Here is a 13602-nt window from a genome sequence, read left to right on the forward strand (position 1 = left end):
CTGTTCCTGGTTAGTAAGGCTAAGAGAGCTGTCACTGGGTAGAAGGGCTAAGAGAGCTGTCACTGGGTAGTAGGGCTAAGAGAGCTGTTCCTGGGGAGTAGGGCTAATAGAGCTGTCCATGTGTAGTAGGGCTAAGAGAGCGGTCCCTGGGTAGTAGGGATAAAAGAGCTGTCACTGGGTAGAGGGGCTAAGAGAGCTGTCACTGGGTAGAAGGGCTAAGAGAGCTGTCACTGGGTAGAAGGGCTATGAGAGCTGTTCCTTGGTAGTAGGGCTAAGAGATCTGTCACTGGCTAGAAGGGCTAAGAGAGCTGTCACTGGGTAGAAGGGCTAAGAGAGCTGTCACTGGTTAGAAGGGCTAAGAGAGCTGTCACTGGGTAGTAGGGCTAAGAGAGCGGTCACTGGGTAGAAGGGCTATGAGAGCTGTTCCTTGGTAGTAGGGCTAAGAGAGCTGTCACTGGGTAGAAGGGCTTAGCGAGCTGTTCCTGATTAGTAGGCCAAAGAGAGCTGTCCCTGGGTAGTAGGGCTAAAAGAGTTATCCCTGGGTAGTAGGGCTAATAGAGCTGTGCCATACCTCAGAGTCCAAGATGGACTGCTCTCTATGCTATGTACTGGCTGCATCTGCTCTAATTAAAAAATGGAACCACACAAAAGTGCTGGCTGACTGCGCTCTTTGTGTTCACTTTTTGTGCTGGCTGACTGCGTGCACCATGTTCACTTTTTGTGCTTGTTGACTGCATTCACAGCATTTACTGTTTGTGCTGGCTGACTGCATTCATGGTTTGTGCTGGCTGACTGTGTTCACTGTTTGCATTCTCTGACTGCGTTCACTTTTTGTGCTGGCTGCGTTCACTTTTTGTGTTGGCTGGCTGCATTCTCGGCCTTCACTTTTTGTGCTGGCTTACTGCATTCTTGACCTTTACTTTTTGTGCTGGCTGACTGCGATCACTGTGTTCATCTTTTGTGAAAGCTAACTGCGATCACTGCATTCATTGTTTGTGCAGGCTGACTGCGATCACTGCGTTCACCGTTCATGCAGGCCGACTGTGTTCACGGCATGCACTGTTCACTCAAAAGATGGCACCTGCTCCTTATGCTGGCGCCGCCCTCTCTATTGGCTGCATCTGCTCAGATTTGAAGATCGCATCAGCTCCCTGTGCTGGCTCTATCCCCTCTGCTAAGCACTGGCTGTGTCGACATAGAACGCAGCCAGTACTTAGTAGAGGGGATGGCGCCAGCAAAGGGAACGGCTGCCATCTTAGATATTGAGCTCCGGCGCACACTTCAACACTGCTCTGACCGGCTCTCCACCTTCCCTATACAGAGAGCTGGTCGGAGCAGTTTTGAAGTGTGTCCTGACCACACGGGTCGCATAGAATGACATGGCGGGCCTTGAGTTTGACGCCTATGCATTGGAAACTTCACTGCCTAAGAAATTCATCTAGGGGTGTAGTGAGTATTTTGAATCCATAGGTGCCTCACAAAATTTTATAACATTAGGAAGTGGAAATATAACATTTTAGTGGCAAAAATTATTATTTTTTATTTGCTGCAAATTTGTCACTTTCCCCCAAATGCGGTGATGCCCTATATATTGTCAGAAACTGCTGTTTGGCCTCACGTCAGAGCTGAGAAGGAAAGAGCGCTATTTAGCTTTTGGAGCATAGATATTGCTAGAATAGTTTGGGGGCGACATTTGCGGAGCCCTGAAGGTGCCAGATGAGAAGAAAAAACGAAGAAGTGACCCCACTGTAGAATTTCACCTCTTAATGAATTAATCTGTGGCTGCAGTGATTATTTTGTAACATCCACACCAGACTTTTTTTCTGGATAATTGCAAATATGTCAGCTTAGTGCCCATACATTGTGTCCCCATACAGTGTAGACCCCCATAAATTGTTGAGCCCCCATACATTGTGCCTAGCTTTTTCTTCTGGAGACACGCAGCCCGTAAATTGTTAAGTGCGCTTTCCCCTCTACAATAATGCCAAACGTGGCCACTTAGGGTATGTGCCCACGATCAGGAGCCGCTGAGGGTTTGATGCTGCGTGTTTATGCAGCGTCAAACCCGTAGCATCCAGATGTTACAGCATAGTGGATGGGTTTGCTAGAAATCCCATGTCCACTATGCGTCTCTGTTCACCTATGGATCACCTGCAGAAACTGACATGCAGCGCTTCTTTCAGACCCGCTGCATGTCAATTTCTCTTGTGGGTCCGCATGTGGACTTTCCCTATAGATTAACATCAATGAGGAAAGTAAAGAATATGATAAAAAAAATTGCAGCCGCTCATTTGCATAATGAGGGCGGAAGCCGTGTGGCTATTCTGTAGCATCAGGGCCGCAGCGACTCCGGATCGTGGGCACATACCCGTACTGTGGTTTAGGAACAATGCAGCTCAGAAGAAGGGGACATTTGGATTTGGGAGCGCAGATTTCACTAGATTTCATTTGAGGAGGTGTTGTCGCTTTTCCAGAGCCTTTGTTCAACCAGTAATGTGATTTCCAGTGACAGATCATGGACCTGATTGGGTTCTTGTGTTGTGCAGGATAAGTTAGGGCTTTTATTGGTAATATTTTGGGGAACATAAAACTTTAGGCTGGGATCACATTCTTGTGTTCTAAGCAAGCTGGGCACTTACATGCGGGTTTCCGCGTAAATCCCATAAAAATACTGTACAATTCAGATGAAACCCCTGATGGAACCACTTACTATTATGAGGCAGATGAAGACACTTTGAACTCTGTTTGATGTCTGTTCTGGAGGTATCCATCTTTTTATGTGTGCAAAGAACTGTGGTCGCCCACACTTGTGCGCTAAAAAGACACTTAAAATGATGGGACACTGCCGGAACACAGACCAGATGGAGTTCAAAGTGACTCCATCGGCCTCATAAGGGAGTGGTTCCAATAGGGCTTTAGTATGAATTGCGATTTTTGGGATATAAACAGAAACTCCAGCATAAGTGCTCAGCGGAGTGTGCAGGATAAATGTGAACTGAGCTTTGTTCCAAGTTTTGGGAGGTAGAATGAACAAATAGACAGCAGAACAAGAATAGTTTTTATTTTTATGTGTTATGCACACGCCCGGACTGACTGGCGTGTGCGGGAGAAGTGGTTCCACTGGACCATGAACCGGAGAGTGCCTGGAGGGGCGTGACTAAGTATCTGGCCGATCCGACCAAGATGGCACGACGGCATACGACGCCAGTGCACCAGGGAGAAACCGGGCAGAGGGACCAGGTGCTACTCCAGGTCAAACTCCGGACACGGGGGTTGACCCACACAGGGATTACTGGAACAGGCAGGTTAGGCTGGCACAGACTGGTGGATATAAGCGAACACGGCAGGTATGCAGACGGGTGGATACAGGAGAATATGCAGGCAGGGAGGTCCTGGCCGAAAGGACGGGCTGGAGCACAGAGAGGACAAGACCCAGTACAGACTGGGTCACAGAAACAGAACCGCAGATGCGGTAGCCAAACACAGCAGAGAGGGAACGCCCGAAGCGGTGGGCAAGAGCAGAGCAGGACGGGACTGCCGGAGCAGCGAGCACAAGCAGAGCAGGACAGGACTGCCGGAGCAGCGAGCAGATGCAGAGCAGAAACCGCAGGAGCGGCAAGCAAGGCAAGAGCAGAGTGGAAACCGCAAGAGTGGTAAACAAGGCAGGAGCAGAGCGGAAACCGCAGAGCGGCTAAGAAGGCCGCAGCAGAGCGGAAACCGCAGAGCGGCAAACAAGGCAGGAGCAGAGCGGAAACCGCAGAGCGGTAAACAAGGCAGGAGCAGAGCGGAAACCGCAGAGCGGCTAAGAAGGCCGCAGCAGAGCGGAAACCGCAGAGCGGCAAACAAGGCAGGAGCAGAGCGGAAACCGCAGAGCGGTAAACAAGGCAGGAGCAGAGCGGAAACCGCAGAGCGGTAAACAAGGCAGTAGCAGAGCGGAAACCGCAGAGCGGTAAACAAGGCAGGAGCAGAGCGCAAACCGCAGAGCGGCAAACAAGGCAGGAGCAGAGCGGAAACCGCAGAGCGGCAAACAAGGCAGGAGCAAAGCAGAAACTGCAAGAGCGGCAAACAAGGCAGGAGCAGAGCAGAAACCGCAAGAGCGGCAAGCTAAGCAGGAGCAGAGCGGAAACCGCAGAGCGGTAAACAAGGCAGGAGCAGAGCGGAAACCGCAGAGCGGTAGGCGAGGCAGAAGCAGAGCGGAAACCGCAGAGCGGCAAGAACCGCCGGAGCGGCGAACGAGACAAGGCAAGGGGATAAGACTCTGTTCACTAAGAACAGACGGAGAAGGAAAGGCAGAACCAGAAGCACACAAAGTACTTACAAAGAAGTAGCGAGCGTACACTAAATTCACAACAGAGGTACAGAGACGACGAGAAGGAATTTAGGAGCAAGTTCAGACTCTGCAGAAAGACGCAGAAAACAGACATAGAGGGAAAAGGGAGAAAAGGCTAAAGTAGAAACGAGGCACAGACAACTGGGAACAGAGGAACGGGAACAAATACAGCAAGGCTGGAACACAAACAGGACACTGTTCAGACAGGAACAGATACCGCAAGGCACAGACAGGCAGATCTAGGAATACGGCCCCTAGAAGGCGAAAGAATAGGCTGGAAGCGTGTTCACAAGAACAGACCACAGTTCAGACACAGAACTGGAAAACAGGCAGGAAAACAGGATAGGACCTGGCACGTCAGAGACAAAAAGCCAACTGACAGGACACAATGCTCAGGCGCCATCTTGAGGAAGAAGGTGGAATAAATACCCAAAGATGGACAGCAATAGGCTGAAGATGCAACAGGGGCGTGTCCGCAGCAGCTACAAGAAACAGGAAGTTCAGCGGGCGTCGCCCTATGCAGCCAAAGTAGAGCAGAGCAGAGCACAAGGAAAGAAGCCAGACCAGGAAGCTTGGCGGGAGATGAAGTTTGCTATCTTGCATGATGAGAGATGGAACACCATGCAAGAACGCCGCCAGGTATGCTACATTATGCAGTTCACCGTGAGGTATAAGTGATAAGAGTTGGTGCGATTACAGAGATACCAGATTTATATATATTTTTTTTATGCTTTGCTAATATCGCACAGTAAAAATGCTTTTTTATACAAAATAGTTTTTTTGTTGTCATATTCTGAATGCTGTAATGTTATTTTTTGGCAAACAGAGCTGTATTTTTCGGGTATATGAAATTTTTTCAGTGCTTTTTATTCAGATATTTCAGACACAGAATGAACAAAAAACAACAATTCACTTTTTCATTTTTTGTTCAGCTCTCCATATGATAAAAATGATAAGACCATTTTATTTTTTTGGATCAGTATGATTACAGTGCTACCAGATTCATATCTTTCCTTTTTTATGCTTTGCTACTTTTACACACTAAAAACATTATTTTACAAAAATGTATTTGCTTTTGCTTCATCATATTCTGAGAGCTGTAACTTTTTTATTTTTTTGCCCAATTAGCTATATTAGGGCTTACTTTTTGCGGGACAGTTTGGCGTTTTCATTTATATCATATTCTTTTACATATGACTTTTTGATCATGTTTTATTCAATTTTTTGTGTGTCAATATGATGAAAAAGCTACATTTTGTTTTGTGTTTTTTATTATTTTTTTACGGTGTTTGCCATATGGAATATAAAACGCAACAATTTTATAGTTCGGGGAGATATTAATTATGTGTACTTTTATTGTTTTATCAAAAAGGCTGCGTTTTTAGTGGCGAAACAGCTTTTTGTGATTTCTGTGCACTTTTGTGTGTTTTTTTATTCTTTTTACATATTTTATTTAACTTTTGGACAAAATATTAAATATTGAAACATATGACACTAGATATATTTGCTCAAGGTTTCTGGGTAATCTAATAAGTGTCTTTTTCTTTCTGATGTTGAATAGCTATTGATGGAAAAAAAATACATGTTAACAGAACAACATTGTAAATGACAATTTCTTGAACTTTTTTCTCTGCGTTGCCTGATATTATTCTTATAACATAGAAGCTTACATAATTTTAGCCTTGTGTCTGCTGCTGGTTACTAGTGCTAGAAAAAGCTCTCCATCCACAGCTGATGTGTCTTCATCATCAAACTCTTCCTCTACTATGGTTTGAAGGAGATGAGGAGTGTAAGGCGTCGGCTGCTCATTTTCAACTTCATGTTGGTAATTGAGCTCTTGATTCTAGGTTGTAAACACAGATAATGCTATTAAAATGCAAACATTTGATTAGGCTAGGATATTACAGGATTGTTGTAACTGGTACAATGAATCCCTTTGTGATATTTTTATTAATTCTTCTTTACTATTATTATTTGATTTGATATTTAATTATTGCATCAATTACTATAGAGACATAGCTATAGGAGAGCATGTGACCAATCTAGAAGTTTCTAGATATCTGCTAATATTATCTATTATTGAAATTATGAAAGGGAACCTGTCATGTGCAAAAATGCTGTCTACCCGTAGATATAGGGTTTATCCCCAGGTAAATAGCTTTCAAATGTTGCCTGGCCGCCTTAATAAAAGTGCGGATACTGGGAGGAAAATAATTTATATCCTCCCAGGAGCTGCTTGCTTTTATTCATAGGGGAGGAAAGCATAGTTTTAATTACTGCCAGGGACCGAGCTGCACTGTGCACTAGTCATACAGGCGGGTCCCCGGAGGCTTCTCCCCGCCCACTGACACTGACTGACGAGCATCAGGCACATATAGGCAGATGATTTTCAATCACTGTCAGCAGGTGGGGAGAAGTCACCGGGAACCTGCATGTACGACTAGTCAATAAAGCCGCTCTGTTCCTGGCAGCAATTAAAAGTATGTTTTTCTCTGAAACGCTGCAGCATTTCAGAGACATACAGTACAGACCAAAAGTTTGGACACACCTTCTCATTTAAAGATTTTTCTGGATTTTCTTGACTATGAAAATTGTACATTCACACTGAAGGCATCAAAACTATGAATTACCACATGTTGAATTATATACTTAACAAAAAAGTGTGAAACAACTGAAAATATGTCTTATATTCTAGGTTCTTCAAAGTAGCCACCTTTTGCTTTGATGACTGCTTTGCACACTCTTGGCATTCTCTTGATGAGCTTCAAGAGGTAGTCACCGGAAATGGTTTTCACTTCACAGGTGTGCCCTGTCAGGTTTAATAAGTGGGATTTCTTGCCTTATAAATGGGGTTGGGACCATCAATTGTGTTGTGCTGAAGTCTGGTGGATGCACAGCTGATAGTCCTACTAAATAGACTGTTAGCTGCTTTTTTCTTGCCATAATACAAATTCTAAGTAAAGAAAAACAAGTGGCCATCATTACTTTAAGAAATGAAGGTCAGTCAGTCCGAAAAATTGGGCAAACTTTGAAAGTGTCCCCAAGTGCAGTTGCATAAACCATCAAGCGCTAAAAAGAAACTGGCTCACATGAGGACCGCCCCAGGAAAGGAAGACCAAGAGTCACCTCTGCTTCTGAGGATAAGTTTATCCGAGTCACCAGCCTCAGAAATCGCAGGTTAACAGCAGCTCAGATTAGAGACCAGGTCAATGCCACACAGAGTTCTAGCAGCAGACACATCTCTACAACAAATGTTAAGAGGAGACTTTGTGCAGCAGGCCTTCATGGTAAAATAGTTGCTAGGAAACCACTGCTAAAGACAGGCAGCAAGCAGAAGAGACTTGTTTGGGCTAAAGAACACAAGGAATGGACATTAGACCAGTGGAAATCTGTGCTTTGGTCTGATGAGTCCAAATTTGAGATCTTTGGTTCCAACCACCATGTCTTTGTGCGACGCAGAAAAGGTGAACGGATGGACTCTACATGCCTGGTTCCCACCGTGAAGCATGGAGGAGGAGGTGTCATGGTGTGGGGGTGCTTTGCTGGTAACACTGTTGGGGATTTATTCAAAATTGAAGGCACACTGAACCAGCATGGCTACCACAGCATCTTGCAGCGGCATGCTATTCCATCCGGTTTGCGTTTAGTTGGACCATCATTTATTTTTCAACAGGACAATGACCCCAAACATACCTCCAGGCTGTGTAAGGGCTATTTGACCAAGAAGGAGAGTGATGGGGTTCTACGCCAGATGACCTGGCCTCCACAGTCACCAGACCTGAACCCAATCGAGATGGTTTGGGGTGAGCTGGACCACAGAGTGAAGGCAAAAGGGCCAACAATTGGTAAGCATCTCTGGGAACTCCTTCAAGATTGTTGGAAGACTGTTTCCCGTGACTACCTCTTGAAGCTCATCAAGAGAATGCCAAGAGTGTGCAAAGCAGTCATCAAAGCAATAGGTGGCTACTTTGAAGAGCCTAGAATATAAGACATATTTTCAGTTGTTTCACACTTTTTTGTTAAGTATATAATTCCACATGTGTTAATTCATAGTTTTGATGCCTTCAGTGTGAATGTACAATTTTCATAGTCATGAAAATACAGAAAAATCTTTAAATGAGGTGTGTCCAAACTTTTGGTCTGTACTGTATATACATGGCGGGGATTGTACAGCCAGTGCTGATACATGCTGCACATGGTTTGGGCAGCATGTATCAGCGGACAAGTTCCCTTTAAACAAAGCAGGGGCTAGACATGTTAGTTGATCCTGACACCCAGATCCAGGTTTGGACACTCTACTGATACAGTTGTGGTATGTGCTTGATAATATCCAGCAGATCTGTCATTAGATTTCTTAATACAAAGTGAATACATTGTTAAATACATCTCTTAGACCTGCTGAAAGTGTTATACCTACTTGTGAAAATCCATGTCAGAATAGCTGTATAATCCAAGGTTAAAGGGAGCATTATAAGAGTCCAGCTGCAACTAGACTCATAAAATGCTCCTTTTAATATTAGATAGGGAAACTTTAAAATTATATGGCCTTCCTGACATAGATTTTATATAGGCATTACATATTCTCCTGCTGCTCTTTGGATTAAGCCTGTTCGTCAGCCTCCTTCAATTGAAATACAGATTTCCTATGTGTAGTGATTTTGAATTGGAGTTAGGGTATGTGCCCACAATCAGGCTATAGCAGCGCTTTGGATACAGCGTATTTTCGCTGCGTCCGATCATGCAGGTAAATCCGCATGTGTTGATTGAACCCATGTGGAGTTACCACACCTCCAGAGTTACCAGCGTCTCCGCAACAGAAATTGGCATGCTGCGGCTTGTGAAGCCGCGTTGCCGATGAGTTTACTCGGCGTCAAATAGATGCACAGTGGACATGGGATTTCTACAAATCCATCCACTGTGCTTCTAATGTACAATGCAGTGTTCTGGACGCAGTGCAGGTGAGCTGTGTCCAAAATGCTGCTAGTATGGATCGTGGGCACATGCCCTTAGGCCACGGCCCCATTATCAGTATTTGGTCAGTATTCGGTCAGTATTTTTTCTCAGGAGTAGGAACCAAAACCAGGTGAGGAAAGGTATAATAGAAACAAGTCACCAATTCTGCATTTATCACCCGCTTCTGATTTTGGCTGCCACTCCTGAGAAAAAATACTGACCAAATACTGACCAAATTCTTATAGTGGGGCCGTGGCCCAAGACTGATAGTAGACTCTGGTCACGTGCTCTTCCATCACCAGTCATTTTATGGACAGGAGAGCTGTGCAGTCTGTGAGGACAATGTAGCAAGTGGCACAAAATCATGTCCCCAACTCATTTGGTAAATTAGCAATAAAGTGACCGACCCCTTTTAAGAATGCAAAGTGAATGAGTTTCAAAATGCAACAAAGCCATCAGTACGTGGCTCCTATTCAACCCATTCTACTGCTAGATTTTGTGCTGCTCTTTGCTTGAATTCTTGATTTTTTAGCCACCTGTTAATAATAGCTGAGGAGATCAAAATACTGATACAAGGAAGGCCACAAATGTGAATGATTTGGAATATAGTAAACAATGCGATATATAACAATAACAGAATAAATACTGCTCCTCTATATACCGTATACACACACACATTTAGAAGTGCAGACATCAGTACATACATGATCAACATGGAAACCATTTGACGTTCTCTGCTGATTGGCTTTTAATGAATTCTTGTCAGAGGCAAATGTGGCGTATTGAATTTCCTGCACAATGGAGAAATTTGTCAAGGCTTATGAAAGAACAATTTATATGAAAGCATGATTGGAGATGGATGGATTCAGAAACTGCAGGCACAGACAACATTCATCAGTTCTCAGCCTTACAATCCATCAGATTTCATCTATACGTACTGCACTAGATGCAGATAATAAAACATATAGGGGTGGGATGGCTAAGGCTGTGTGCCCACGATGCAGATTTAATGCGCTTCCACGGCGGCATTTACGCCACGGAAACGCATTAAAATCGCTTGTTAAGATGTCTGCCATGTTTCCCAATGATAATCCGCATGTGCTGTGCACATGCTGCAGAAATTTCAGCTGTGGATTATCATTGCGGAAAAATCCACAGCACAACCCATTGACTTGCATTGAACCGTATAACATCCGCATGTATACATGGGGTTATTATGCGGTTCAATGCGCGGATGGTACCCAGGTTGGGAGAAGAGGAGACTCTCATCTGACGCAGGTACCATCGTACCTGCAAGTTAAAAAATAATTCTAAAGTAAAAAATAAAAAAAAATATTCATACACACCTCTCCGGCGGCCCCTGGTCTGCTCCCGGCGGCGATCCTCTCTCCTTGGCAGCCCGCGGTGTACTGGCAGGACCTGCGGTGACGTCATTTAGTCAGCTGATGGTCACGCGACCATGACCTAACCGCTGTGGTCGCGTGACCATCAGCTGACTTAATGACGTCACCGCAGGTCCTGCCAGTACACCGCGGGCCGGCGAGGAGAGAGGATAGCCGCCTGGAAGAGAATATAAGTTTTTTTTTTTTCTTTTTACTTTTTAATTCTTTTTATGCACAATTTGAAGCAGAAATCTCCTCATAAGTTGGTCACACAATATAAATCCATGCCAGTTGCATGGATTTATATTGTGTGACCAACTTGTCAAGCCCTTTTCCAAGTGATGCTAAAATCGCTTGGAAAACCGCTTTGAAAAAAACGCATGCATAAATGCATGTAAAAACGCTGAAAAACCGCGTGTTAAAATCCGCATTCGTTTTTTTCTGCCAAGGAGATGCAGAAATGCTCAGGAAATTTCTGCTTCAAATCTGCATCGTGGGAACATACCCTAAGATATCCTCTGTCAGAGGACAGCCCCTGGATCTCGCGCTTGGCACCCCCAGAAAAGTGCTGACTTTACTAAGTAAAGCCCTGATCAAAAGAGCACTGCAGCAGCTGAAGTGTAGTACTATATTGTGCCCATTCAGCCGACTAGACTGTAAGGCGCCAGTCGACCAGTGCAAGAGCAACTTCTGCTGAGCAACTTTCTGTTCTGGATCATAGAGGGGAGATCCTGAGTGGAGACCACCGTATATGAAGGCTATATGACCTAGTAGGACATATGGACAAGATTTATTTTTAGGAGACAACCCCTTTAAAGGGAAGGCGTCATCAGAAAATGACTTATTGTTTAAGTCAGGTTTTTGTGTTAGATGTATTTTTTTTACATTTTTGACATGGTTTTATTTTTATATCACAATCTTTATTAAAAAACAAAATCAGTAACGTTGCAATTTTCACCGTGGCCGCTGGGGCTTTTTTTAGACTCATATTTCCTTTCGTTTCAGTAAGACTTTTCAACAGGTTTCATATCATCAGAGGCGGGATGACAGGTAACACCTCTGTACACAGCTGATGACACAGGATCCACAATTGGCGATGTCGCAACTCACCCTGCCCCCCTTCCCATCACAATGACATTGACACATGCTCATTAGCAGCATTAATACTAAAGACACGGTCAGTGTCGGTTCACTGTGGCTAATGTGGATGTTTTGTTTCCTGAACCAACAGGAAGTTAGAATTTAAAAATGCCCCAATGGCCACCGTAAGAATGGTGATAATTTCTAATTTTTAATAAATATTGTGATGAGAAAAAAAATCACAAGAATGACAAAAAACAATATGTAACACAAAAATCTGATTTAAACAATAGATCACTTCCTGATGACACATTCCCCTTAAGGTAAATCAGGCTTAGTTCACATAATGTATGTGTGTCACAGTATATAATAAATTTGGTGTAAAAAAAAACAACTATATGACTGTATACAAAGCATACATTTAGTTTAATTGATCTATCAATTCCCTATAGTAATTATGTCATATAATAAGTCTACAGTTGGGGATGATAAAAAGTTTAGTCACTGAAACAAAAGAGAAAGGTTGTGACTCACGTGGACATCATTATATGGAGAGTGCATTGTGTTCATCAATTCCTTGGACACTTCAAGGTAGAACTTGAATAAAAAGCTGATCGTCAGTGATTTCTCATTGTCCGTCATCCCAATTAAGGCTGATTCTTGTACTGGGATCTCGTCCAGGAATAATTTACATGCTTCATCGAGTAATGCCTCATTCCAGCGCCTATGGAAGAAGGTGTTCATCAGCTGAAACCCATCTGTACTGCCGCAGGGGCTATTACACTCTTACACCCCAATAACTTTATATAATGTAGTCAGGTCGTTTATTGGATGTAAGGTATGTATGGTATTATTTAACAAAAAGACAAAACACATTTATTTCCTGTATTTCCCCACCTGCATATCTCTTTTACTTTTTTTTTTTATTATTATTTTTGGCACTAATTTTGCACGGATCAATGATAATTGTCTAAATACAATTAAACAAGCTGAAAATAAGTCATGGCACCACGCATCATCTCACCCCAGCATCAATAAAAGCACAGAGACAATAGATTGGGGACCGAATAACCAAACGTTTCTATACATACAGCAATGTTTGCTTTCTTTCCTTTTGCTGCTGTTGTGCGGTTTCATACTTTTGCGGTCGCATTTGAGTGGCGAATAATGTAAGCAGAATTAACAAACAGCACTCACAAAGTCACCGAGAGACAGTCTGCAGCCACAACTGAGACTATGGGGAAAAGGACAGACTAGTGAAGAGCTGAACACATGCGACCATGTAATGACAGGCTTGTTAAAGGGTCGATAATGACTTGTAGGATTGCTACTTCCTGTAGGTGGCACTAGAGTTCAAGTCCTCTTCCTCTCTGAAGAGACAATTTGCATATTTAATTTCCCAGGATCATGCAAGGCGTTAAAGTCTCCTCATACTGGCGTGCCAGGCCTGGCATGTCACTCTTTATAAGGAGAAAAATTACTTAGATCCTAATGGTAGGAAACAATAATCGACGTTAGACATCACAATACTGTATGTTACAGAATTTGCGTGGACTTTGAGTCATTTTACTCAATTTAAGTAAATACCATTTTGAACAATTCTGCTCCAAATGTATAAATGTAGAAGTCATAAGTGTTAAACTGTGTATTGATACATACCTACCAGCAAGTAATTCACTGACAAATTTTGCAAAAATACTAGCCTCTTCTGATCCTCCATAATAAATATTCAGAGACATAATGAGGTCTGTCCCTTCTTTAAAAATGACCCTCATGGCTGCAATGTCAACTGGAGCTGTACTGCCCCACCGCTGCAACTGCCTGAATGCAGACACATATTCACCCTGCAAGATAGGA

The 13602-nt window shown here is 43.6% G+C and overlaps 1 protein-coding gene across 1 annotated transcript in view; it reads right to left on the reverse strand.

Moving 5' to 3' along the window:
• Nucleotides 1-13602, reverse strand: part of LOC141161554 (aldehyde oxidase-like) — a 220963-nt gene that overhangs the window by 79431 nt on the left and 127930 nt on the right. The window contains exons 7-10 of the mRNA XM_073646513.1: nt 13405-13589; nt 12280-12469; nt 9988-10074; nt 6001-6173 (exon numbers count right to left, since the gene is read on the reverse strand). Of these exons, the coding sequence (XP_073502614.1) occupies nt 6001-6173; nt 9988-10074; nt 12280-12469; nt 13405-13589 (635 nt within the window). The remainder of the gene's footprint in view (nt 1-6000; nt 6174-9987; nt 10075-12279; nt 12470-13404; nt 13590-13602) is intronic.

Source organism: Phyllobates terribilis, unplaced genomic scaffold, assembly GCF_046119375.1.
Source record: "Phyllobates terribilis strain yellow unplaced genomic scaffold, ASM4611937v1 Scaffold_9__5_contigs__length_417890890, whole genome shotgun sequence".
Lineage (NCBI taxonomy): Eukaryota > Metazoa > Chordata > Amphibia > Anura > Dendrobatidae > Phyllobates > Phyllobates terribilis.